Source organism: Haliotis rufescens, unplaced genomic scaffold, assembly GCF_023055435.1.
Source record: "Haliotis rufescens isolate VD_foot unplaced genomic scaffold, xgHalRufe1.0.p SCAF_2, whole genome shotgun sequence".
Classification (NCBI taxonomy): Eukaryota; Metazoa; Mollusca; class Gastropoda; order Lepetellida; family Haliotidae; genus Haliotis; species Haliotis rufescens.
In genome coordinates, this window is record NW_025963890.1 from 50778133 (window position 1) to 50804056 (window position 25924).

Below are 25924 nucleotides of genomic sequence, written 5' to 3' on the forward strand. Positions count from 1 at the left end.
AAACAAATATTCATTCACGCGAGAGAAAAAACGAACAAACAGACAGACAAACCTCCCCTCACACCCTTCATACATCCGGATTAGTGGGGCATTTGATTCCCCAATACGTTTAATTTTCCATTGAAAATTTGCACATATTCACGTGCGTGTAAAACGGGTTGTTCAAGTCAATACGATATTGACTGAATAATCATATATGTTTGCGTGTTTCACGATGGAATAAGGAAACACAGGAATTATTAATGGTAGATATATTTATAAAAAGGAAACCTACCTCCCCCCCATAAAAAAATGTTGAAAAGGAAGGCAGTTTTATGTATACACCAGTTAATCGGTCAATGCAAAATCGTTGAACCACTAGAGGCGTTCGTACAATCTGAAGCAGACGCGAGAGGCATTCACGCACCACCGGCCATCAGAGCATGTGACAAGTCGCGGTCCGCGCACAGGCTGAGACAGTGGGCGTCTTCTGTACACCTACAGGGACAGAGGTCAGGTATGTTCCAAGAGGCAGGGCGAATATCGGGGTAGTTAGAACGATGTTATACTTGGGTCATACATATTCAGCTATGCATGGCGGGAGATGTTCGGTATGTATATTTCAGAGTTGTCTCCCTTACATGACCTACTTCTATTCATGACCTATTTTATAACTTCCTACTTTGCCCGCCTGTTGATACCTCGGTGGTTGCTCGGCGACAAGTTCGTTCGGTCGTTGGTTGGTTGGTTGGTTTGTTGTTTAACGCCGCACTCAGCAATATTCCAGCTATATGACGGCGGTCTGTAAATAATCGAGTCTGGACCAGACAATCCAGTGATTAATATCATGAGCATCGATCCACGCAATTTGGATCGTTGACATCAGAGACCATCTACTATATGGTCTCTGATGACATGCATCAACCGAGCCTGACCACCCGATCCCGTTAGTCGCCTTTTACGGCAAGAATAGTCACCTTTTACGGCAGGCATGGGTTGCTGAAGACCTATTCTACCCCGGATCTTCACGGGTCAGTTCGTTCGGTCACATTCTTATCCTGTCACAGACACGAGCTCGTATATGCACTGGACCGGTGTCGCGTACAGCATCGTAACTACATCCACAAACGAGACCATGTTCAAAACACGGGAGTCCATATATTATTAAGATTATATTAAGCAGTGCATCCCACTCAGTCCGTCAGTGGTGAAGGGATTGACAAGGGATTAGTCTGGATCAGACAATCAAGTGATTGCCATTATGAGCATCGATCCACGCAACTGGGATACGATGACACGTATCAACCAAGTCAGCGAGCCTGACGACCCGATCCCGTAAGTCGCCTCTTACGACAAGCATAGTCGCCTTTTATGGCAAGCATGGGTTGCTGAAGACCTGTTCTACCCCGGATCTTCACGAGTCACACGTTAGAGTGAGTGCAGCATGTAAGGGGAGTTAGTGCAACACTTTGTGGGAGTTAGTGCAACACGCTGTGGGAGTTAGTGCACCTTGTTGGTGGAGTTAGAGCAACACGTTGGTGGAGTTAGTGCAACATGTTAGGGGAGTTAGTACAACATGTTAGTGGAGTTAGTGCAACATGTTAGGGGAGTTAGTGCAACAGGTTAGGGGAGTTAGTTCAACATGTTAGGGGAGTTAGTGCAACATGTTAGGGGAGTTAGTACAACATGTTAGAGGAGTTAGTGGAACATGTTAGGGGAGGTAGTGCAACACGTTAGGGGAGTTAGTGCAACACGTTAGGGGAGTTAGTGCAACATGTTAGTGGAGTAAGTGCAACACGTTAGGGGAGTTAGTGCAACATGTTAGGGGAGTTAGTGCAACACGTCAGGGGAGTTAGTGCAACATGTTAGGTGAGTTAGTGGAACATGTTAGGTGAGTTAGTGGAACATGTTAGGGGAGTTAGTGCAACATGTTAGTGGAGTTAGTGCAACATGTTAGTGGAGTTAGTGCAACATGTTAGGGGAGTTAGTGCAACATGTTAGGGGAGTTAGTGCAACACGTTAGGGGAGTTAGTGCAACATGTTAGGGGAGTTAGTGCAACATGTCAGGGGAGTTAGTGCAACATGTTAGGTGAGTTAGTGGAACATGTTAGGTGAGTTAGTGGAACACGTTAGGGGAGTTAGTGCAACATGTTAGTGGAGTTAGTGCAACATGTTAGTGGAGTTAGTGCAACACGTTAGGGGAGTTAGTGCAACATGTTAGGGGAGTTAGTGCAACGCGATAGGGGAGTTAGTGGAACATGTTAGGGGAGTTAGTGCAACACGTTAGGGGAGTTAGTGCAACACGTTAGGGGAGTTAGTGCAACACGTTAGGGGAGTTAGTGCAACATGTTAGGGGACTTAGTACAACATGTTAGTGGAGTTAGTGCAACATGTTAGGGGAGTAAGTGCAACAAGTTAGGGGAGTTAGTGCAACATGTTAAGGGAGTTAGTGCAACACGTTATGGGAGTTAGTGCAACATGTTAGGGGAGTTAGTGCAACATGTTAGGGGAGTTAGTGCAACAAGTAAGTGGAGTTAGTGCACCGTGTTAGGGGAGTAAGTGCAACATGTTAGGGGAGTTAGTGCAACACGTTATGGGAGTTAGTGCAACATGTTAGGGGAGTTAGTGCAACATGTTAGGGGAGTTAGTGCAACATGTTAGGGGAGTTAGTGCAACAAGTTAGTGGAGTTAGTGCACCGTGTTAGGGGAGTAAGTGCAACATGTTAGGGGAGTTAGTGCAACACGTTAGGGGAGTTAGTGCAACATGTTAGAGGAGTTAGTGCAACATGTTAGGGGAGTTAGTGCAACACGTTATGGGAGTTAGTGCAACATGTTAGGGGAGTTAGTGCAACATGTTAGGGGAGTTAGTGCAACAAGTTAGTGGAGTTAGTGCACCGTGTTAGGGGAGTAAGTGCAACATGTTAGGGGAGTTAGTGCAACACGTTAGGGGAGTTAGTGCAACATGTTAGGGGAGTTAGTGCAACATGTTAGGGGAGTTAGTGCAACATGTTAGGGGAGTTAGTGCAACAAGTTAGTGGAGTAAGTGCACCGTGTTAGGGGAGTAAGTGCAACATGTTAGGGGAGTTAGTGCAACACGTTAGGGGAGTTAGTGCAACATGTTAGAGGAGTTAGTGCAACATGTTAGGGGAGTTAGTGCAACACGTTATGGGAGTTAGTGCAACATGTTAGGGGAGTTAGTGCAACATGTTAGGGGAGTTAGTGCAACAAGTTAGTGGAGTTAGTGCACCGTGTTAGGGGAGTAAGTGCAACATGTTAGGGGAGTTAGTGCAACACGTTAGGGGAGTTAGTGCAACATGTTAGGAGAGTTAGTGCTACATGTTAGTGGAGGTAGAACAACACGTTAGAGGAGTTAGTACAACACGTTAGAGGAGTTAGTGCAACATGTTAGGGGAGTTAGTGCTACATGTTAGGGGAGTTAGTGCAACACGTTATGGGAGTTAGTACAACATGTTAGGGGAGTTAGTGCAACACGTTTGGTCATGGTCAGGGCAACAGTTTGTTTATGACTGTTGATTATATTGATTATGCATGAGGAGCTCACACTGACACCGGCTTGGTTTTCAAATAGGTGGCAGTACAGTATTCTATTCACGTGTATAAATCTTTGCTCTATGAATAACACATTCTTACTTAAGCACAGTGTTGTGACGATTGAACGCGCCCTTTTCTCCAACATAACACAGTATAAACTGAGATTTTTCTTTTTTTCTTAGGGTTAAGTGATAAACAGTATATGTAAACGATTTGCTTTGAGCGTTTTTTTAATAATATTTAACCAGTTACCATCTCCTGTAATCGTCTCTGGAGATTGTGATTATTAACACTGAAATATTTTGACTGTCACGAAGAAAATTAACAAAGGCTCCGCTCGGATTTCACAAAGACCGTATACATGTAGACGCGACAAAACAGTTTTCCAAGAGAGACGTGAATGTAGTATTGAGAATGGCAGATACTCCCCGAGAGAATCCGATTGTGTGGCCCCTCAAAAGCCTGTTAACCAAAACACTATTATGTTGCCGATCACTTGTGTCTGTATTCCATATGAGGGATACATTGACGACTTGGAGGTATAAAAATCCACCAGTCCTGACTGGTGCTATCAGCTTTAAAGCCCACAGAAGTGAAACACATTTTATCCATTTCTGCCAAAATGTGTGACGACGATGTTGCTGCGATGGTTATCGACAACGGCTCCGGCATGTGCAAGGCCGGGTTCGCCGGTGACGACGCCCCCAGAGCTGTCTTCCCCTCTATCGTTGGCCACCCAACACATCGGGTAAGTATTCTTTAAATGTGTGTGAAGGTTCTTGGACATTGCCATCACTGTTTACTAGTGAGCTATAGGTGTACAGGACCTCGTTAATACGGACGGTGGGGTTCCAAGTGAAATCATCCCGTGTTATAGATGTCCGGATTAACGAGTCATTGTTATAAAGAGATGTTCTTTGTGTAAATGCAGACTGGTATTGCCAAACAATCCTGAATTCAGGGTTCGGATTAATGAGATATGATTCTTTCTGGGTGTAATAACCGTCGCAGAGCAAAAGGCACCAACCAGCTCTCACCAAGTAGTGACCGCGTCAACCTGGGGCCTGACTCTGTAGAAGTCGATGCAGACAAGTGAAGGTCGCCAGCTCGGAGCAATGTCATTATTTGTAGAAAACATATAATGATAATTGTTTGTTAAGAAAGTTTTAACGCTCTCTCTTTGAAGGTGGCAATAATAATTATAACTTTGAAAGTTCCTGTGTTACTTATATTACTTATAAAACTCGAAGTTCCTGTGTTACTTTTATTAAGTAATTGAGTTACAATTAACCAAAATCAGTTCTAACTGTACTTCTCAAAGAATGCATAGTAATTGAAATTGAAAAAGCAATTGTTTATATTGTGTGAAGACATGAACAAATTTCCTTTGCTATGCCCTTGGCATTCGGAAGGAAATGCCCCAGCATTAATTGAATTGTGAGATCATGTTTATTCTGTTGAATTTTATATACTGGCCTTTTCATATGAATCTAATGTTGATCTTTGATTTGTTAAAAGTCACATTCTTTCGCACATAAAAATGGACTTGAATCGAACCTGTTTTGTTTTGTAACCCACCATTTTCCCACTGAGCCATCCGGGCAGGTGATGATAGGGTGTTCAATCTTATATGTCAGAAGTTCAGTTGTGTGCATGCTGCCCGTTGTCTTTGTCTCGCACGCTTTTATCGAATTCCTATTATATCCTTTTCTATTGTTTCAATATAACATATCCTGGTTTTTTTCATTCTTTCTGGCATTTCTTTTAGACAGTTTATAAGTTGGATAAAAAGTCGCCCCAGTTTTGACTGAGAATGTAAGCTCGGGGCACTGGGATATTAGGGCTTTCGTCCCTCCTCCACCGAGGAGGTGGTGTTAGTATTTTACTTCGAGGCCTTTCCCTGTCATCGAATTCGTTTTATACCGCTGTGACATTTCACTGTAAGTTAACCCGATGTGTTCATATTCTTGTATTTAAACTGGTATGCATGCAGCCGATTGCTGTTTAACACACATTATGTCATTGTTGTAAGAGGTTAAATCGTCTGTTCTTACACCCAACTACAAGGTGATGTTAACAGATACATAATTACACGACAACAAAGAAGAAATGACATGAAATATTAAAAAACTGGTATTTCTTTGTAGGCCAGCGAGTATTATTAGACAATAACCCGTGATTGTATACTTAACAACAAAAGTTCCCGTGACATTGAATAAGATTTAATGCAAAGTTATGTTTTTTACCAAATCTGAAACAATTTCGGTTTGCAACAGATTAAAGACACCTGTAAGTGTTCAAATGGTTTCATTCGCCATACTGATTTCGGAAAATGTGTGATTTCATAAAAAAAACCCATGCAAAAATGTCAATTTACAAATCAATAGCGATTTCCCTCTACCACTATCAAACGGGTCCTCTGTCTTGCTGTAATCCAACCCCATACCATAACGCTGCCGCCCTCGAACCGATCTTCTTCTATGACACAATGATTGACGTAACGTTCACCTCGACGTCGGTACACTCGAATCCGTCCATCGCTGTGGCTGAGGTGAAAACGAGACTCGTCAGTGAATAGAACTTGTCCCCACTGCATGGCCGTCCAGCGTAGACGCACATCTGTAGACGTGCTTGACGGTGGTTTCCTGTCAAAATGGGACGTCTGGCGGGTCTTCTGGCGACAATCCCTGCAAATCTGAGGCGACGACGTGACGATATTCGTCGGAGGCCAGGGATGCCTCTTGCAGTCACTGTTGCTGGCTGGAATCGATTTCGTAGGTGTGCTGTTCGAATCCAGTTGTCTTGTCGATTACTGGTTACGCGTGGCCTGCGTAATGGTCTCTGACTGCATTCGTCTGTTGCCAACGTTGCCATAAACGCCAAATGGTGTTTCTGTGGACGTTAAATTGTCTTGCAACATCACGTTGACTCGATCACGCTTCAAGCAGACCAATGGCTCGCAGGGGCTTATTTCGGACAGGCGTGGCATTTCGTAATGTTGAATAATTGCGTAATTTTGCTGTTTTTCTGAGTGGTTGTTGTCAGCAAGATGCTAAACATTACATATGGAATCCCGTTAACGCACATGTTTTTATACCCATTCTTGGGTAGTGAAATGCATGGGGCTTGCATAAAAGTCAACTTTTGCATGGAATGCATGCTTTTCTGCAGCAGTTGCGTTTTTGTGACTTGATTCCATAGATGTACTACAATATTGTACTTGTTTGAAAAATACACTAAAACATTGGTGTCACAGGAAGCTTTGTTGTTGAGTATATATTTTATTGAAAATAATTGTGAAATTCTGGTTCCAAAATGATGGTTGCGTTAATGTGATGATGTAACTTATATTCACTTTCACACACAATTTTCTTGAAATTCTTGCAGTTACCAAGACAGAGACAATGAGTAAGTTTCACAAAAAAAAATGGAAAGGGGCTTTAGATCGTGGAGCTGCGTCCCTTGGGCACGCCAGAATCCTATGACCGTGAGTTTGAATTCCGGTTCGATATTTGTAGGTTTATCAGCATCATACCCTTGCTAGTGGGTTTCACCAAAGTGGTAAACGCCTGAGACTTGCATCACTTTCAGGATTTGCTCCAACATCAAACTGACACGCTGTGATATAACTTTAATACTGTTCAAAGCGGTGTTATACCCAACTCACTCACTCACTCACACGCCCCATTCTGTTCCTGAGTATATAGGCTGTATAGGTGTTGTGACGCGCCGTGGAGATCGGACTTCTCAGCGTCAATTGAAAACGTCTGTTATTGACACTCTGATTTCATGTATAGAGTTTTAAATCTGTATATGTATCTCCCCAAACTGTGACTGGGGTTATTGAAGGGGGATTGAGTTATTTGCAGAAAAGGCTCAAGCCATTTAGTAGTTTCAGCACATTTGAATCATGTCCTGAACACACCACTTTTGCCAGCTACAATATGACATATTGGTCATTCTATTTTTTTTATTGTCAGTGGAGTACGGCTGTGATATTCACATGCAGGTTTGACAATGATAAGAAGTTATTGTACAGAATATATATGTTGTCATCAATTTTTCCAGGGTGTGATGGTCGGTATGGGACGGGACAGCTACGTCGGTGACCAGGCTCAGTCAATGAGACATAATCTCACCCTCAAGTACCCAATCAAGCATGGTATCGTCACCAACTGGGACGACATGGAGAAGATCTGGCATCACACCTACAACGAGCTCCGTGTGGCCCCAGAGGAGCACCCCGTCCTTCTGACTGAGGCTCCACTCAACCCCAAGGCCAACCGTGAAAAGATGACCAAGATCATGTTCGAGACCTTCAACTCTCCAGCTATGTATGTGGCCATCCAGGCTGTTCTGTCTCTTCACGCATCTGGTCGTGTCACGGGTATTGTTCTTGACTCTGGTGATGGTGTCACCCACACTGTCCCCATTGACGTGGGTTACGCCCTTCCGCACGCCATAACGAGTCTGGATCTTGCTGGTTGTGGCCTCACAGACTACCTCATTAGGATCCTGACTGAACGTGGTTACTCCTTCACCACCATTGCCGAACGAGAAATCGTCAGGGACATCAAGGAGAAGTTAGCTTACATTGCTTTAGACTTTGAACAGGAAATGCAGACTGTTGCCTCTTCCTCTTCATTGGAGAAGATCTACGAGCTTCCCGACGGTCAGGTCATCACCATTGGCAACGAGAGGTTCCGTTGTCCAGAGGCCCTCTTCCAGCCATCCTTCTTGGGTATGGAATCTGCTGGTATCCATGAAACAACATACAACTCCATCATGAAGTGTGATGTTGATATTCATAAAGACTTGTATGCCAACATTGTTCTCTCAGGAGGTACCACCATGTTCCCCGGTATCGCCGACAGAATGCAGAAGGAGATCACAGCCCTTGTTCCAGCATCAATGAAGATCAAGATCATCGCGCCTCCAGAGAGGAAATACTCCGTCTGGATCGGTGGCTCCATCCTTGCCTCTCTGTCCACCTTCCAGCAGATGTGGATCAGCAAGCAGGAGTACGATGAGTCCGGCCTATCCATTGTTCACAGGAAGTGTTATTAGGGTCTGAAGTTGGACACGATAGTGACATTTTAGCGAATACTTTTCATCATTGATAAGGCCACTATTAAACATTGTTCTTCTGATTGTTGTCCAAATCTGAAGATACGGAGTGCAACTGTTTTGTTATTGAAATAACTAAGTAAATTGCATCAGGAGCCTTTGTGTATTTACTCACATGTTATCATTCATTTGGTATTGATGGCTTGATATGTATCGCACCTGTCATATACCAACAATACAGCTAAATATTTGTATTCATTGATACAGTAACATATATTGGGTAACTTGTATTGGTGGAGATGGCTACACGTCAGCCCTTGTTGCTTGATAATACACATTATTATGCCTCAATGTGAGATTGACCAATCAGTGAGCAAAACTACTAACCCCACATGAAACTGTATACCCTCAGTATAATCCAAGATGGTTGTTACTGACCTGAGACCGTATACCGTCAGTAACAGATTTTCCAACACCACCCTCACATATTTCACATGAAACTTCTGGCACCGAAATTCGTTATTTGACACTGTTGTGTGTTTTACTATCATTAACTGTGGCGTGCAAGGACATTAATCTGTGTTTTAGATCACGTTCTTGACTTTATTGATAAAGATTATGGTTAAAAATTCAACATGGTTTGGCCTCTAAAGTTTGAAGAGTAGTCTCCCTTTGACCCTTAACCTTCAACGAGCTGTTGTAAGTGTATATGGATATGGATATCAGAGAGTGTAAACGTTTCGGCATCATAAATTCGTTATGGCGTCTTTAGTTGCTGTATACGGTGTCATATTAGGTTAGCAGAAAAATATTTGGCTCGACTCACGCCTCGCCCATTATTTTTTTCTGCTCATTTAATATAACACCCTATACGGCAACTAAAGACACCATAACTAAAAGAATGACATCCTTAACCTCCACTACATGTGGAAAATTGGAAAAACAAATATTTATTCACGCGAGAGAAAAACGAGCAGACAGACAGACAGACATTCCTCCCAAACTTCATACATAGTTGGGCGTTTGGTTTGTACAGTCACCAAAACGTTTAATTTTTCCATTGAAATTTTGCACATTTTCACGTCGATGTAAAACGGGTTGTTCAAGTCAATATGATATTGACTGATTATTCATATACCAGGGTATGTTTGCGTGTTTCACGATGGAATAAGGAGAAACTGAATTATGAAGGTAGATATATTCATAAAAAGTAAACCAACACAAAATCACAAAAATGTGAAACTGTTGAAAAGGAAGGCGGTTTTATTCATACTCCAGTTAATCGGTCAATTTAAAATAGTGTGAAACCGCAAGAGTGAGTGAGTGAATTGGTTTTAACGCCGCTTTTAACACTATTCGAGCTATATCAGGGCGTGTCAGCTTAATCTGGGAGGAAAGACCAAAGTGATACGGGTCTCAGACGAGAGACGGTAGGTGCTGACAAACCTAGAAACATAATCGGGGCGAACCGGGATTCGAACCCACAATCATAGGTTTCTGGTCTGCCCAAGGGACGCAACTCTGCACAGCGAATCGTGGCGCCTTAGACGACTGGGCCACCCGTACCCCCTCATACATGTATCACACAAAAAGAAAAAAAGAAAAGAAAAAAAAAAGATGTTGTAAAGGAAGGCGGTTTTATGTATACACCAGTTAATCGGTCAATGCAAAATCGTTGAACCGCTAGAGGCGTTCGTACAATCTGAAGCAGACGCAAGAGGCCTTCACGCATCACCGGCCAGCAGAGCATGTGACAAGTCGCGGTCCGCGCACAGGCTGAGACAGTGGGCGTCTTCTGTACACCTACAGGGGCTGAGGTCAGGTATGTTCCAAGAGGCAGGGAGAATGATATCGGGCTAGTTAGAACGATGTTATACTTGGGTCATACATATTCGGCTGTACATAGTGGGCGATGTTCGGTATGTGTATGTCAGAGTCGCCTCCCTTACATGACCTACTTCTATGACATATTTTATAACTTCCTACTTTGACCGCCTGTTTTCATGTCAGTGGTTCCCCAGCGACAAGATCGATGAGCCACATTCTTATTCTGTCACAGACTTCTATGACATATTTTATAACTTCCTACTTTGACCGCCTGTTTTCATGTCAGTGGTTCCCCAGCGACAAGATCGATGAGCCACATTCTTATTCTGTCACAGACACAGTGTTATATGCTTGGGACCGGTGTCACGACTTTACGTACAGCATCGTAACTACATTCACAAACGAGAACATGTTCAAAACACGGGAGTCCATATTAAGATTATATTTAGCAGGTGCCTCCCACTCAGTGGGGAAAGGATTGACAAGGGATTAGCTGAGAACGTCTCTTTGCAGGCCAGGCTTCTGACGACTGGGACCACCCCCCGAGGTGTTATAGGAGTTAGTGAAACACGTTGGTGTGTTTGTTTGTTTATTTGTTTGTTTGGTTGTTGTTTAACGCCGCACTCAGCAATATTCCAGCCATATGACGGCAGTTAAATAATCGAGTCTGGACCAGATAACCAGTGACTGACATCATGTGCATCGATCCACGCAACTGGGATACGATGACATGCATCAACCAAGTCAGCGAGCCTGACCACCCGATCCCGTAAGTCGCCTCTTACGACAAGCATAGTCGCCTTTTACGACAAGAATGGGTTGCTGAAGACCTATTCTACCCCGGATCTTCACGAGTCACACGTTAGAGTGAATGAGTGCAACATGGAGACGTTATGCAACCCGTTAGGGGAGTTAGTGCAACACGTTAGGGCAGTTAGTGCAACACGTTAGGGGAGTTAGTGCAACATGTTAGGAGAGTTAGTGCAACATGTTAGTGGAGGTAGGGCAACATGTTAGGGGAGTTAGTGCAACACGTTAGGGGAGGTAGTGCAACATGTTAGTGGAGGTAGTGCAACACGTTAGGGGAGTTAGTGCTACATGTTAGGGGAGTTAGTGCAACACGTTAGGAGAGTTAGTGGAACATGTTAGGGGAGTTAGTGCAACATGTTAGGGGAGTTAGTGCAGCATGTTAGGGGAGTTAGTGCAACACGTTAGGGGAGTTAGTGCAACACGTTAGGGGAGTTAGTGCAACACGTTAGGGGAGTTAGTCCAACATGTTAGGGGAGTTAGTGCAACACGTTAGGGGAGTTAGTGCAACACGTTAGGGGAGTAAGTGCAACATGTTAGGGGAGTTAGTGCAACATGTTAGGGGAGTTAGTGCAACACGTTAGGGGAGTAAGTGCAACATGTTAGGGGAGTTAGTGTAACACGTTAGTTGAGTTAGTGCAACATGTTAGGGGAGTTAGTGCAACACGTAAGGAGAGTTAGTGCAACATGTTAGGGGAGTAAGTGCAACACGTTAGGAGAGTTAGTGCAACATGTTAGGGGAGTTAGTGCAACATGTTAGGGGAGTTAGTGCAACATGTAAGGGGAGTTAGTGCAACATGTTAGGGGAGTTAGTGCAACATGTTAGGAGAGTTAGTGCAACATGTTAGGGGAGTTAGTGCAACATGTTAGGAGAGTTAGTGCAACATGTTAGGGGAGTTAGTGCAACATGTAAGGGGAGTTAGTGCAACATGTTAGGGGAGTTAGTGCAACATGTAAGGGGAGTTAGTGCAACATGTTAGGGGAGTTAGTGCAACACGTTAGGAGAGTTAGTACAACACGTTAGGGGAGGTAGTGCAACGCGTTAGGAGAGTAAGTGCAACACGTTAGGGGAGTTAGTGCAACATGTTAGGAGAGTTAGTGCAACGTGTTAGGATAGTAAGTGCAACACGTTGTGGGAGTTAGTGCAACACGTTAGTGGAGGTAGTGCAACATGTTAGGGGAGTTAGTGCAACATGTTAGGGGAGTTAGTACAACATGTTAAGGGAGTTAGTGCAACACGTTAGGAGAGTTAGTGCAACATGTTAGGGGAGTTAGTACAACATGTTAGGGGAGTTAGGGCAACACGTTAGGGGAGTTAGTGCAACGTGTTAGGGGAGTTAGTGCAACATGTTAGGGGAGTTAGTGCAACACGTTAGGGGAGGTAGTGCAACATGTTAGGGGAGTTAGTGGAACATGTTAGGGGAGGTAGTGCAACATGTTAGGGGAGTTAGTGCAACACGTTAGGGGAGTTAGTGCAACACGTTAGGGGAGTTAGTGCAACATGTTATAGGACTTAGTGCAACATTGTAAAGGAGTTAGTGCAACATGGTAAAGGAGTTAGTGCAACATGGTAAAGGAGTTAGTGCAACATGTTAGAGGAGTAAGTGCAACATGTTAAGGCATGTTATGTGCCACATACTAGTATACGGTTTGTCAATATTTTTTTGTTTTTCAGGACGATGGCTGAATTATCTTCCCCTGTTGTCATGGACAACGGTTCGAGCACGAGCAGGGCGGGGTTTGCAGGAGCCTCCCAGCCGTCATGTGTCTTCCCGTCCATTGTCGGCAGGCCCAGGGGACAGGTCTAAAACCAACAAATATATTCTTGTATTTGTACATTTGTACGCGCGGTAGGACAGGACACCCGGTGTCGTCATTGATTTTCAGTGATCCATTCGTGTAGTTATCACCGTTATTTTGGCAATGGAATATGTTTTTTCGGACAATCGAGACCCGTGTGTTGTTTTACGCCACAGTCGGCCATGTTCCAGCTGTATCGAGTGTGGACCAGGAAAATCTTATTTAGAATTTCCACAAGGCACCAGTAATGACAAAACTATACATGTGAACTGTTAAATAACTATAAGGGTCCTTACTTGAACAGAAGAAAAGTTTTGGTAGTGACTGGGTGAGTTTGTAACGCTGCACCATACAATGAAATATTGCGGTCCCATGTCATATTAGTCCCTTATCACATTGATCTGCAGCACGGAAACATTATCGTCAAATACAGTCATTGTTGTAAAAAAATGATTAACGTAATCACAACGAGGACACCGCGGGTGTCATGGGTCAGGATATCCTGTACTTCCGGTAGTATTTGACACGTTGGAAGGTCAAGGTCATGTGTTTTGTCCATAGAGAATTCGAAAGTTATAATTATGGCAGTATGTTGTGGAAGTAGAGACAAAATGTTATTTATATTATTCATGTGTTTTACCCAGAAAGTTGTTTTGTTATTAGCTGAGTTTTTTTATGAATATGAAATCACTTTCTCGCTTTTGTTTACACGGCAGTAGAGTCCAGTCAAAAAAATAAGAATCTCATTGGCAACCATGAACTTTCGGCAAGGTCACAATCTGTCAGGGAAATTTTGCTCATCCCCTCCATCAATTGGTCAAATTGTACTTACATACAGAGTATTTGATTTTCTGCGAAAACGTAAGCTGTAACTTTGATCAAACAACAGTTCAGCACGTCTCCTATGACCCTCTTTGAACTTTTCAGTGAAAGAACATGCTCGATTGTACCTAAAAAGTTATGAAATGTAGACACCGAAAGTTGATTCAGCCGGAATTTTCGACAAAAAGGGAAAGTTGGATGTCATCCCTCTTGTCATACAGTCTTGTGGATATTTTTAGTTGTCTATACTCTGATACCTTTTGCATGATACAAATGAGGCAGTGTATTAGTCTGTTATATCCAGCTCAGTAGGGTAAATCAGTGGAAGGGAGTTGACATTTTGACCATTTTGAACCACAATGAATGCATGTTTTGAAGAGACGAGTAAAGATTGGACTGTGATTTCATGACAAAGCGAATGATGCTTAGACCTTGCCCTGGTGAATATGTTAAATTCTGATAAATTGTTGCTAACTGTTACATGTCGTCTCATGCCTAGGTCGTATATAACTGTATACACATTTTAGTCGTGACATAATTATATTTACTGCCAGTATCATGATATCTTCATCATATGAAGACCCGTGAAGATTCCGGGGTAGAATAGGTCTTCAGCAACCCATGCTTGCCGTAAAAGGTGACTATGCTTGTCGTAAAAGGCGACTTACAGGATCGGGTGGTCAGGCTCGCTGAATATTGCTTAGTGCGGCGTTAATCAACAAAGCAACCAACCAACCAATCATCATATGAAATACAGACAATCTTCCTTCCAGGGCGTGATGGTCGGTATGGGACAGAAGGACAGCTACGTCGGTGACGAGGCTCAGTACAAGAAAGGTATCCTCACCCTCAAGTACCCCATCGAGCACGGTATCGTCACCAACTGGGACGACATGGAGAAGATCTGGCATCACACCTTCTACAACGAGCTCCGTGTTGATCCAGAGGAGCACCCCGTCCTCCTGACTGAGGCTCCCATGAACCCCAAGGCCAACCGTGAAAAGATGACCCAGATCATGTTCGAGACCTTCAACACTCCCGCAATGTCTTTGGCCATCCAGGCTGTTCTGTCCCTGCATTCCTCTGGCCACAAGACGGGTATTGTTCTGGATTCCGGTGATGGTACAACACATGTTATTCCCATATATGAAGGATACTATTTGCCACACGCTGTTTGTAAGACGATAATATCGGGACGAGATATAACAGATCACATGCTTAAACTGCTCAACGACCGTGGATGCAACTTCACCACCCGTGCAGAGTATGCCATCGTCAGAGATATCAAAGAGACGCTCTGCTACGTGGCCTATGACTACAAACACGAGCTGAATACGATGACCAAGTCTACCATAAACAAAACCTATATACAACCAGATGGGACGTTCACCACAGTTGGTGACGAACGCTTCAAGTGCCCAGAGGTGATTTTTAATCCTCTATTGATGGGCGTGGAAATGTCCGGGATACAGGATATTTTGTCAAGGTCGTTACAGATGTGTGACAGCTCTATCCATGGTCAGCTGTATGGCAACATAGCTTTGTGTGGAGGGTCGACACTTTTCCCAGGATTCTCTGACCGCCTTCGGAAAGAGATAGAAAATGTAGCACCTGCTGGAACTACCGTCAACGTGAGAGCCCCACCCCATGGACTCATGTCAGCGTGGGTGGGGGGCTCGATGAAGGCCGCCCTACCCTCCTTCATGGATGCTGTAATGACGAAGGATATGTACGATGAATCTGGACCATCTCTAGTCCATCGATGTTGTTTTTGATCATGTTTTGACTTTCTTTACAACTACGTAGAAAGTTGAATTGTTTTGTTATTTCATACATATATTGTATACCTAATATGTAAAATATGTGTATATAGTGAGATATCATCATTGTTTTCGGTGGGGCACTGGTGTCCGTAATACATCCCTCAGACGTGTCAGTACTTTGATTGTGGGTTCAAAGGGAGGAGTGTTTGATCACACACCGGTCCCTTGATGCCCGTTGACTGACTTGATGACTTTCCTCGTTGCTTAGATTATTTTTTTGAAATTTCGATCTCTTGAGAAACTTGAGAAAATGATTGGAAGTAACGATAAATTCGAGAAAATAATCGAAATTACGAGAACATAATCGAAATAATGAGAGAAAATTCAATTACAAAATTGATATAACGAGGAAGTGACACCATTAGGTTTTCGTACAAAACGTCAAAGCCAGAGAATAATTGGTCCTGACTACTAGTATTAATGACAAGGCTCAGGCCATTTGACAGTTATAGCAAATTTGAATGCCAGATTATGTTCGAGACCTTCAACTCTCCACCTTTGTATGTGGCCATCCAGGCTAGTCTGTCTCTGTACGCTTCTGGTCCTACGACGGGCATTGCTTTTGATTTTGGTGATGGTTTCACCCGCACTATGTCCATCTACGGTTTACACCCTTCCCACGCCATAGCGACACTGGATCTCGCTGGGCATCAACTGACAGAATACTTCATGAAGATCCTCACCCAGCGTGGTTCATCCTTCACCACCACTGCCAAGAGAGAAATTGCCAGGGACATCAAGGAAACACTTGCCCATGTGGCACTTGACATCGAACGGGGGATGGCTACTGTTGCGACTTCTTCCTCCGTGGAAAAGAGCTACGAGCTTCTCGACGATCATACCAGCACAATTGGTAACGAGAGGTTCCGTTGTCCAGAGGCTCTCTGCCAGCCATCCATTTTGGGCATGGAATCTGCTGGTGTCCACGAAACATCATATGGTTCCATCATGAAGTGTTATGTTGATATTCGTAAAGACCTGTACGCCAACACTGTTCTCTCAGGAGGTACCACCATGTTCCCCCGTATCGCCGACAGAATGCAGAAGGAGATCACAGCCCTTGCTCGAGCAACAATGAAGATCGAGGTCATTGCTCCTCCAGAGAGAAAATACTCCGTCTGGATCGGTGGCTCCAACCTTGCCTTGATGTCCACCTTCCAGCAGATGTGGATCAGCAAGCAGGAGTATGATTCCGGCCGGTTCATTGCTCACAGAAAGTGTTTTTAGGGACTGACGTTGCATACGATGAGGACATTTTGGCGAATTCTTTTCATCATTGATAAGACCACTATTAAACATTGTTCTTCTGATCGTTTGTTCCAATGATGATTTATGTTCCTTTTTTTTGGATACATTTATGCAGCTTTTCTGGTTGTTTTAGTAGGATAAGTAACTTTGATTGCTATTTTGTTTTACATTTTAGCTGTTTATCTCTTGTCACAAGAGAGCGTATATATTCATCATCCCTTCCTTTGACATCCATATTGTGGCAAAGTAGGTACTTGATTATTAAAATATCAAAATATCCACCTCAATGTGTGTTTGTTAATATTCGAAAGAAAACCCCGATATACATGTACATAAACAAAACTTAATGCATACATATTCAGATGAATCATATGAGAATATAAAGATGTTTTCAGGTGAACAGCTGACTTGCCTTTGCATGTGTTTATGACGGGTGCCACCGGTGGGGCAGGATACGCTCACCTTTTCGCGAACACCAGGTATCATCACTATTTGATAGTGATTCATAAACACATGCTCATGATATAGTCGGAATCGTACAATCGACTCTGCTTTATGCAGAGATTTCTATTGGATGTGGAAAGGGTTTTGTCGCTTTACTTATTATTGTCAACGCATTCACATATACACCACATCCTGTTTGGGAGTGAAGCTTATGGTTATTGATCTGGTACAGAGATTATATCTCAATTATCGATACAACACTACACATTTACACCTTCGGTATGTTACCAACATGATACCTTACACTGATCGCTGCATACCCGTTCAATCAATCCACTTGTATACGTGGTATTTGTGGCGTCAACTCCGGCAACAGACTAGTTGATTACTAGTATTACTGAAACAGGTATCAAAGTTCCTTTAACCCGGTTGTAGTGATTCATATTACTAGCCAATATCGTCGGAAAACGACGTCAAGCAATCAAAGTAACCTGATGACCCGATTCAATTTAGTCGTCTCCAACAACAAGTAATACAATAATTGGGACCCACGAAACCCACAAGCATAAACATGATGCTGTTAGCGAATCTGGGATTCTGAGCGAATCCTTGCACGGATAAGGGGCGCACTCTGCACAGCGAAACACGCGTCGTCATAGACCGCGGGGATACCAATGTCAAAAGGAATTGTCCACAAATGTATGGAAACTATACAGTCTGTACAGTGATAGTCTCCCTGGCACAACGACAGCCGACTGTGTAACCGCGGGTGTATTATCCCTGACTGTCGGTCAGTGTAAACAGTAAACAATAAGTGTCAGGATAACATTATATCTCCTACGCTCATGCAGCTTCCTTTAAGTACGCCCTGGGCCCCGTTCCACAAAGCGATCGTAACTACAATCAATCTTAGAGACTTACGTCGATTTTAAAATCGTCTTAGCTAAGGTTTACACCCGTTCCACAAAACGATCTGAGGGTGATTGTAACTTTACAAGTAGCCGATCTTAACAAAGATTGGAATCTTCAGCCACGAAGATACAAACGTTTCCCTTAGAGTGGCCTCCCTTGGTCATGTTTAGCAGACGACGCATTTCCATGCACACCTTAATAAAAGTCGCCATCTTTGTTGTTATGGTACAAAATTGAAGATTGATTTTAGCAATCCTAAGTTGGTCCGAGGTGTCAGGGTTGTCTAAGTGTGAAGATCGCATAAGATCTCATGGTCTTTGAGGCCTTAGTTTAGGAAGATGTCACACAACTATAAATTGTTAAAACCCAATTTAAAGATATTTGAAACGACCGCAAATCCTGGTCAATACTAAAGGCACAACTCTAAATTTTCTCCACTAATGGGTCATACGTTAACGTTTGTGCTCTGGTTGGATTGTACAAAGATGGTACACGTGAAGACACGTCGCCAGGCCGTTTTCCAATAGATACATGCGAGGCATGTTTAATGTTTCACAATACATTGTACTCCTCTTTCCCGAGAATGTCTGATTGTGTACAACTAAAGCATGTTTAACAAAACACTAACATGTTGCCGATCTGTTGTATGTCTGTGTGCCATATAAGGGGATGCACTGACCAGATTGAGGTATATAGCCTGCAACCTCGGGGTATCACGGGACTTGTGATTACGCTGAACGGAACAAAATGCACTCACTAACATTTATGATTATTCGTGTTCTCTGTATCAGATATCATTCATGTTATCTAACAATGCATATTTTACTGATAAAAGTTCATTATTTACATTAGTAGCTCCGAGTAAAAGCCGGGCCTCGCGCTCTGTTTGACAAGGGAGAGAAATCCATCGTATCGCGGTACAGAGAAAAGTTGTGTATGGAGGTCCGAATTGGACAAAAAGAGGACATAATTCTACCAACCACTTAGTAGTTAGTATAATCATGCCAGACATCAGTGATTTGTCCAGACATGTGCAAAGACAGCACAAGTAAAATTCTAAATGTGTTATCAGTAATAGGTTTTCAATGCATATTTACCGAAAAGTCTGAGAAAAATATTTAAAAAACCAACAAAATATCAGAAATGATTTTCTAAGATTGTTTTAAAAAAAAATTGGATGACAATAATTTGTCCCAAAATTGAAAAATGTTAAAAATCAACAATAAATATATAAAAAGCACTCCTAGTATATTATGCCCAAAGTATGTATTTATCTTTTGACTTCTAGTGAAAAACGTATTTCTAAGTTTGGCATTATGGCTCTTATGATCTCCCAATAGATTCTGGGCAAAGAGCGGGAAAAAATGTGCGGACTACGTAACTTCCGTTACCTTATTAGTCGCCATGAATATGCAGATGATCTAGTTCAGGTCGATAGAGAAAGTTTACTTGGGGAACTGCGGGTTATATCGTTGGTCATTAATAAATGGGGGTAGGGCAATATTAAAAAAAGATGCCAGAAGTAAGTATCAACACATTAATAACTCCTCACTTACAGCAGACGGAACATTCCGAGGAAATTGAAATTGTTTACGAAGTGAGCACTTCCTGGTTACTGATTTGCATTAATAGACAGCCGCTAAGAGGCGTGTCCCGCGTGAACTACCGGAAATCACAAATGCCGCGATACGATGAATGGACCATGGACCATGGGGTCCGAGTATAAATCCACCCGTTCAGACTACCACTATCAGCGTTACAGCCCTCAGTAGTGAAACGTCTTCTACCTTTCTGCCAAAATGTGTGACGAAGATATCGCTGCGTTGGTTGTGGACACAGTGACACCGGCTGGGTTTTCAAATAGGTGGCAGTACAGTTTTCTATTCACGTGTATAAATCTTTGCTATATGAATAACATATTCTTATTGAACAAGAAATACTTAAGCACTGTTTTGTGACGAGATTTTTCTATTTTATTAGGGTTAAATGATAAACAACATATGTAAACGATTTGCTTTGAGCGTTTTTTTAATAAAATTTAACCAGTGACCATCTCCTGTAATCGTATCTGGTGATTGTGATTATTAACACTGAAATAGTGTTGACTGTCACGAAGAAACTTAACCAAGGCTCCGCTCGGATTTCACAAAGACCGTATACATGTAGACGCGACACTTGTGTCTGTTTTCCATGTAAGGGATACATTGATCACTTAGAGGTATAAAAATCCACCAGTCCAGACTGGTACTATCAGCGTTACACCCCACAGAAGTGAAACACATTTTATACATTTCTGCAAAAATGTGCGACGACGATGTTGCTGCGTTGGTTATCGACAACGGCTCCGGCATGTGCAAGGCCGGGTTCGCCGGTGACGACGCTCCCAGAACTGTCTTCCCCTCCATCGTCGGCCGCCCAAGACATCAGGTAATTATACTTGATCTTTGTGAAGGTTCACGGACCCGTTGGCGCTCCAAGTAAGAAATCCTCCAGCTTTTTAGATATCCGGTTTACGAGTCATTTTTATAATGAAATGTCCTTTGTGTAAATGTAGACAGATACTGTCAGAAATTGTCTTTCAGATTAACGAGGGTTCACTGTATAAGATTGTTTCTTGGTATAATAAGTTTCACAGAGCAAGCGCCTCCAACTAGCTCTCACCAAGCAGTTTCCGCATCACTCCGGTGCCTCAGTATGTATCAGGTAATGAAGGTCGCTCTTTCCAGTGGCAGTATTGAAAATAACTCTAAGCTCTTCAGTTACCTATTCAAGTTGCGATTATCCGGCGATTATCGAACCATTTAGAATTCTACTATCCTTATGTATGTAAGTTCCGTGACTTTATATGAATGCCACTTCTTCAATAGAAGCGGTTTTACTTACTGGAGGTTACTGATGATGTTATGTGGGAGGAAAAAACCAGGTCGCCATAATGGGCCATGGTGGCTTCTGATTACAGAACCATCGTAAGCATTGACAAACAATGTTATAGAAAGACAAGTAACGACAAAACACTCAATATATCTCCAACGCATCGGCTCATGTTGTGTGAATATGATGCATCTGGTACAGATACTACGTTTAGTCATCTCTGTTAAAGCAAAACAACGGTCGGTTTGGCAGTTCTAGCAAATTTCAGTGAAGTGGTGAAACGTCACTTTTGCATGCCAGCTCAAATATAATATATGTACATCAAAACGTCAACACCAGACAATAACCAGTCTCGATTATCTGCTGAAACAGGTTTCCTTCATTTCAAATGAATGGATCACTGCAAAACAGTTATGACGCCAGGTGTTCGCGAAAAGGGCAAACACGTTCTGCTGTGACTCACAGTTACCTGTACCTATCTATATCAATATCTATCTATATCTGTCTGTCTGTCTGTCTGTCTACCTATTTCTATTTCTCTATCTGTCTGTCTGTGTGTCTGTCTGTCAATATCTATCTATCTACTTCTATATCTATATCTGTCTGTCTGTCTGTATCTATTTGTATATCTGTCTGTCTGTCTGTCTATCTATCTATATATCACTCTCTCTGTATATATAAACTCAACAACAAAAGTTCCCGTGACACCAATATTTTAGTTTATATTTCAAACAAGTAAAGTTTGTTTTTCAATTTTGTAGTACATGTATTGAATCAAGTCACAAAACGCACCTGCTACAGAAAATCATGCATACCATGCAAAAGTTGACTTTTATGCAAGCCCCATGCATTTCACTACCCAAGAATGGGTATAAAAACATGTGCGTTAACGGGATTCCATATGCATTGTTTAGCATCGTGCTGACAACCACTCAGAAAAACAACAAAATTACGCAATTATTCAACATTACGAAATGCCACGCCTGTCCGAAAATGAGCGTCTGTCAGCCATTGGTATGCTTGAAGCAGGATCGAGTCAACGTGATGTTGCAAGACAATTAAACGTCCACAGAAAAACAATTTGGTGTCCACAGAAACACCATTTGGTGTTTATGGCAACGTTGGCAACAGGCGAATGCAGTCAGAGACCATCCTCAGAGTGGCAATAACCAATAATCGACAAGACAACTGGATTCAAACAACACACCTACGAAATCGATTCCAGCCAGTAACAGTGACTGCGAGAAGCATCCCTGGCCTTCGAAGAATATCTTCACAAACCGTACGTCGCCGCCTCAGATGTGCAGGGACTGTCGCCAGAAGACCCACCAGACGTCCCATTTTGACAGGCAACCACCGTCAAGCACGTCTACAGTGGTGCAGACAGCTTCTACGCTGGACGGCCATGCAGTGGGGACAAGTTCTATTCACTGACGAGTCTCGTTTTCACCTCAGCCACAGCGATGGACGGATTCGAGTGTACCGACGTCGAGGTGAACATTACGTCAATAATTGTGTCATGGAAGAAGATCGGTTCGGGGGCTCCCTCGTTATGGTATGGGGTGGGATTACAGCAAGACAGAGGACCCGTTTGCTAGTGGTAGAGGGAAATCTCAATGGACAGCGCTACTGCGACGAGATCATCAGCCCTGTTGTTCTACCGTTTTTGCGTCGTCGTGGCCCAGGCATTACCTTTCAACATGACAACACCCGGCCTGATATTGCTCGACTTGTTCAGGATTCTCTTCAACAAAACAACGTGAATGTCATCCCCTGGCCGACTCGCGCCCCTGATCTCTCACCAATCGAGCACACATGGGATGAGATGGATCGGCGCCTTCGACGTCAACCACGTGTTCCACAGACACTCCAGGAACTTCGAAACATGCTCCAGCAGATATGGACAGATGTCTCACAGGACCTTGTGCGACGCCTGGTCCATTCCATGAGACGAAGATATGTTGCTTGCATCGCAACCAGAGGTGGACACACACGCTATTGTTTTGTAATTTGACATTTTGGCATGTTCATGTTTTTTTTATATGAAATCATGCATTTTCTGAAGTCAGTATGGCAAATTAAACCATTTGAACACTTACAGGAGTCTTTTATCTGTTGCAAACCGACATTGTTTCAGATTGATAAAAAACATAACTTTGCATTAAATCTTATTCAATATCACAGGGACTTTTGTTGTTCAGCATATATATCTACTCTTCCTGTTTGATCGTGCACCAATCCCTGCACAACTGGTGTACTCCAACAGCTCACGTGACGAGCATGGATGATCGGGTTTCTCAACGTCAATTGAAAACTAACTTCTGTTATCCAGGCCATGACGCTCTGATTTCATGGGGGCGGTCGGGTAGCCTAGTGGTTAAAGCGTTCGCTCGTCACGCCGAAGACCCGGGTTCGATTCCCGACATGGGTACAATGTGTGAAGCCCATTTCTGGTGTCCCCTGCCGTGATATTGCTGGAATATTGCTAAAAGCGGCGTAAAACCATACTCACTCACTCACTCACTCACTAACAATCCCGGTGTTGTTGAGTTCGATGCGTATGTTATGCCCGGCATGAATTACTTGCAATGACTTTTGTGTTCGTATTTAGAGCATGACGGCTACAAATACCTTACCCCGGTTTATGTGTTTACCATATTGTGCCCAAATATGGAAATGAAAAGATCTACTCTATTGTATACATGTAGAACACAGTTGTCACAGGGTTGTGTTTAAAAGGGTTTGACCAACGAACTAAATACAATCTGTGAAATGTTCTGAAAGGCAGTTTGTTCGTGCATTTTCGTGCATGAAAACCGGTTTTCTTGTATATTAACCTGAATGAAGGTTGGGTAGGCGCGAGATAGCACTCCCGCTATAATAGGAGATCGCAATGTACAAAATATGTACTCCTAATGGTTCAAGCGGTGGCTTGTCAAACGGAGAAACCCGGATCCCAACTGCTTGTTGTTTCTGTCCGCCGCCGTTTGAACACTGCTGAAACCGTCGGACAACCTTACTAACGCAATATTGTATGCTTTGTATGCCTGTGATATTCACATACAGGCAGCTGGCCGATCGTAACAAGTAACATACATGATATAGATGTTTTCTGTTCTTTCCAGGGTGTGATGGTCGGTATGGGACAGAAGGACAGCTACGTCGGTGACGAGGCTCAGTCAAAGAGAGGTATTCTCACCCTTAAGTACCCCATCGAGCACGGTATAGTCACCAACTGGGACGACATGGAGAAGATCTGGCATCACACCTTCTACAACGAGCTCCGTGTGAATCCAGAGGAGCACCCCGTCCTCCTGACTGAGGCTCCCCTCAACCCCAAGGTCAAACGTGAAAAGATGACCAAGATCATGTTCGAGACCTTCAACTCTCCAGCTATGTATGTGGCCATCCAGGCTGTTCTGTCTCTTCACGCGTCTGGTCGTGTCACGGGTATTGTTCTTGACTCTGGTGATGGTATCACCCACACTGTTCCCATCTACGAGGGTTACGCCCTTCCCCACGCCATAACGAGACTGGATCTTGCTGGGCGTGACCTCACAGACTACCTCATTAGGATCCTGACCGAGCGTGGTTACTCCTTCACCACCACTGCCGAACGAGAAATCGTCAGGGATATCAAAGAAAAATTAGCTTACGTTGCTTTAGACTTTGAACAGGAAATGCAGGCAGCTGCCTCTTCCTCTTCATTGGAGAAGAGCTACGAGCTTCCCGACGGTCAGGTCCTAACCATTGGCAACGAAAGGTTCCGTTGTCCAGAGGCCCTCTTCAAGCCATCCTTCTTGGGAATGGAATCTGCTGGTATCCACGAAAGATCATATCATTCCATCATGAAGTGTGATGTTGATATTCGTAAAGACTTGTATGCCAACATTGTTCTCTCAGGAGGCAGCACCATGTTTCCGGGAATCGCAGACAGAATGCAGAATGAGATCACAGCCCTTCCTGAAATGACAATGAAGATCAAGGTCATCGCACCCCCAGAGAGGAAATACTCCGTCTGGATCGGTGGCTCCATCCTTGCCTCTCTGTCCACCTTCCAGCAGATGTGGATCAGCAAGCAGGAGTATGATGAGTCCGGCCCATCCATTGTTCACAGGAAGTGTTTTTAGGGACTGATGTTGCATACGATAGTATGTTAGCGAACATTTTTCGTCATTAATAAGACCACTATGAAGTATTGTTATTCTGATTGTTGTCCCAAATTGAAGATATGGAGGACGAACTGTTTTGTTTTTTGAAATGAGAAAGTAAATTGCATCAGGACTCCAGATAATGTTTTGAGACTTTGAATATTTACTAAAATGTTGTTCATTCTCATTTGGTATTGACAGTTTTCTTTGGGTGTTCAATATACACTGGCCAAAAAAAGAAACGCATAACAGAATAATCAGTGTTTCATTACATGTTTAATGAAATAGGATTACACAATAAATAATGAAGATACAACAACCAAATTTTACACAGGATGAGGCACATGTTTCTTACACTACAAACAGTCTTTTAATGTTTTGTGATGGCACTGTGCCAAAGTCAGTACCGGGTGTTACCACCACGAGCATCGATCACAGCTCTGCACCGCCTTGGCATGGACTGTATGAGTGGAATCCTTCTTCACTCATCCATCAATGCATGGTTCAGCTGTTGAAGCGTCAGTGGTTGAGGCTGTCGGGTGTCGTACACGTCTGTCTAGCAGATCCAACAAATGTTCAATGGTTTTTAGATCAGGCGATTTGGAGGGCCATGGCAGTACA

The 25924-nt window shown here is 43.2% G+C and overlaps 4 protein-coding genes across 5 annotated transcripts; all 4 read left to right on the top strand.

The window, feature by feature from the left end:
• Window positions 1-412: 412 nt before the first annotated feature.
• On the top strand, window positions 413-15629 carry LOC124114328 (actin-85C-like). 2 transcript variants are annotated; one of them, XM_046474822.2, is made up of 3 exons: window positions 413-496; window positions 12908-13034; window positions 14628-15629. In XM_046474822.2, the coding sequence occupies exons 2-3, from the start codon at window positions 12912-12914 to the stop codon at window positions 15627-15629; spliced, it is 1125 nt and encodes a 374-aa protein (XP_046330778.2). In that variant the 5' UTR covers window positions 413-496; window positions 12908-12911. The 2 variants fall into 2 exon arrangements, with proteins under 2 accessions (XP_046330778.2, XP_048256062.1); XM_048400105.1 differs by lacking the exon at window positions 413-496 and adding an exon at window positions 10301-10420.
• On the top strand, window positions 4139-8768 carry LOC124114327 (actin-2-like). The gene is made up of 2 exons (XM_046474820.2): window positions 4139-4279; window positions 7600-8768. Exons 1-2 carry the CDS (start codon window positions 4154-4156, stop codon window positions 8596-8598), a joined length of 1125 nt encoding a protein of 374 aa, XP_046330776.2. The 5' UTR covers window positions 4139-4153; the 3' UTR covers window positions 8599-8768.
• A 464-nt stretch (window positions 15630-16093) lies between the features above and the next one.
• LOC125382093 (actin, muscle-like) lies at window positions 16094-17201 on the top strand. Its single transcript, XM_048400108.1, has one exon. The coding sequence runs from the start codon at window positions 16098-16100 to the stop codon at window positions 16902-16904; it is 807 nt and encodes a 268-aa protein (XP_048256065.1). The 5' UTR covers window positions 16094-16097; the 3' UTR covers window positions 16905-17201.
• Window positions 17202-24266: 7065 nt separating this feature from the next.
• Window positions 24267-25297, top strand: LOC124114330 (actin-like). Its single transcript, XM_046474824.2, has one exon. It carries the CDS (start codon window positions 24284-24286, stop codon window positions 25280-25282), a length of 999 nt encoding a protein of 332 aa, XP_046330780.2. The 5' UTR covers window positions 24267-24283; the 3' UTR covers window positions 25283-25297.
• The last annotated feature ends 627 nt before the right edge of the window (window positions 25298-25924 follow it).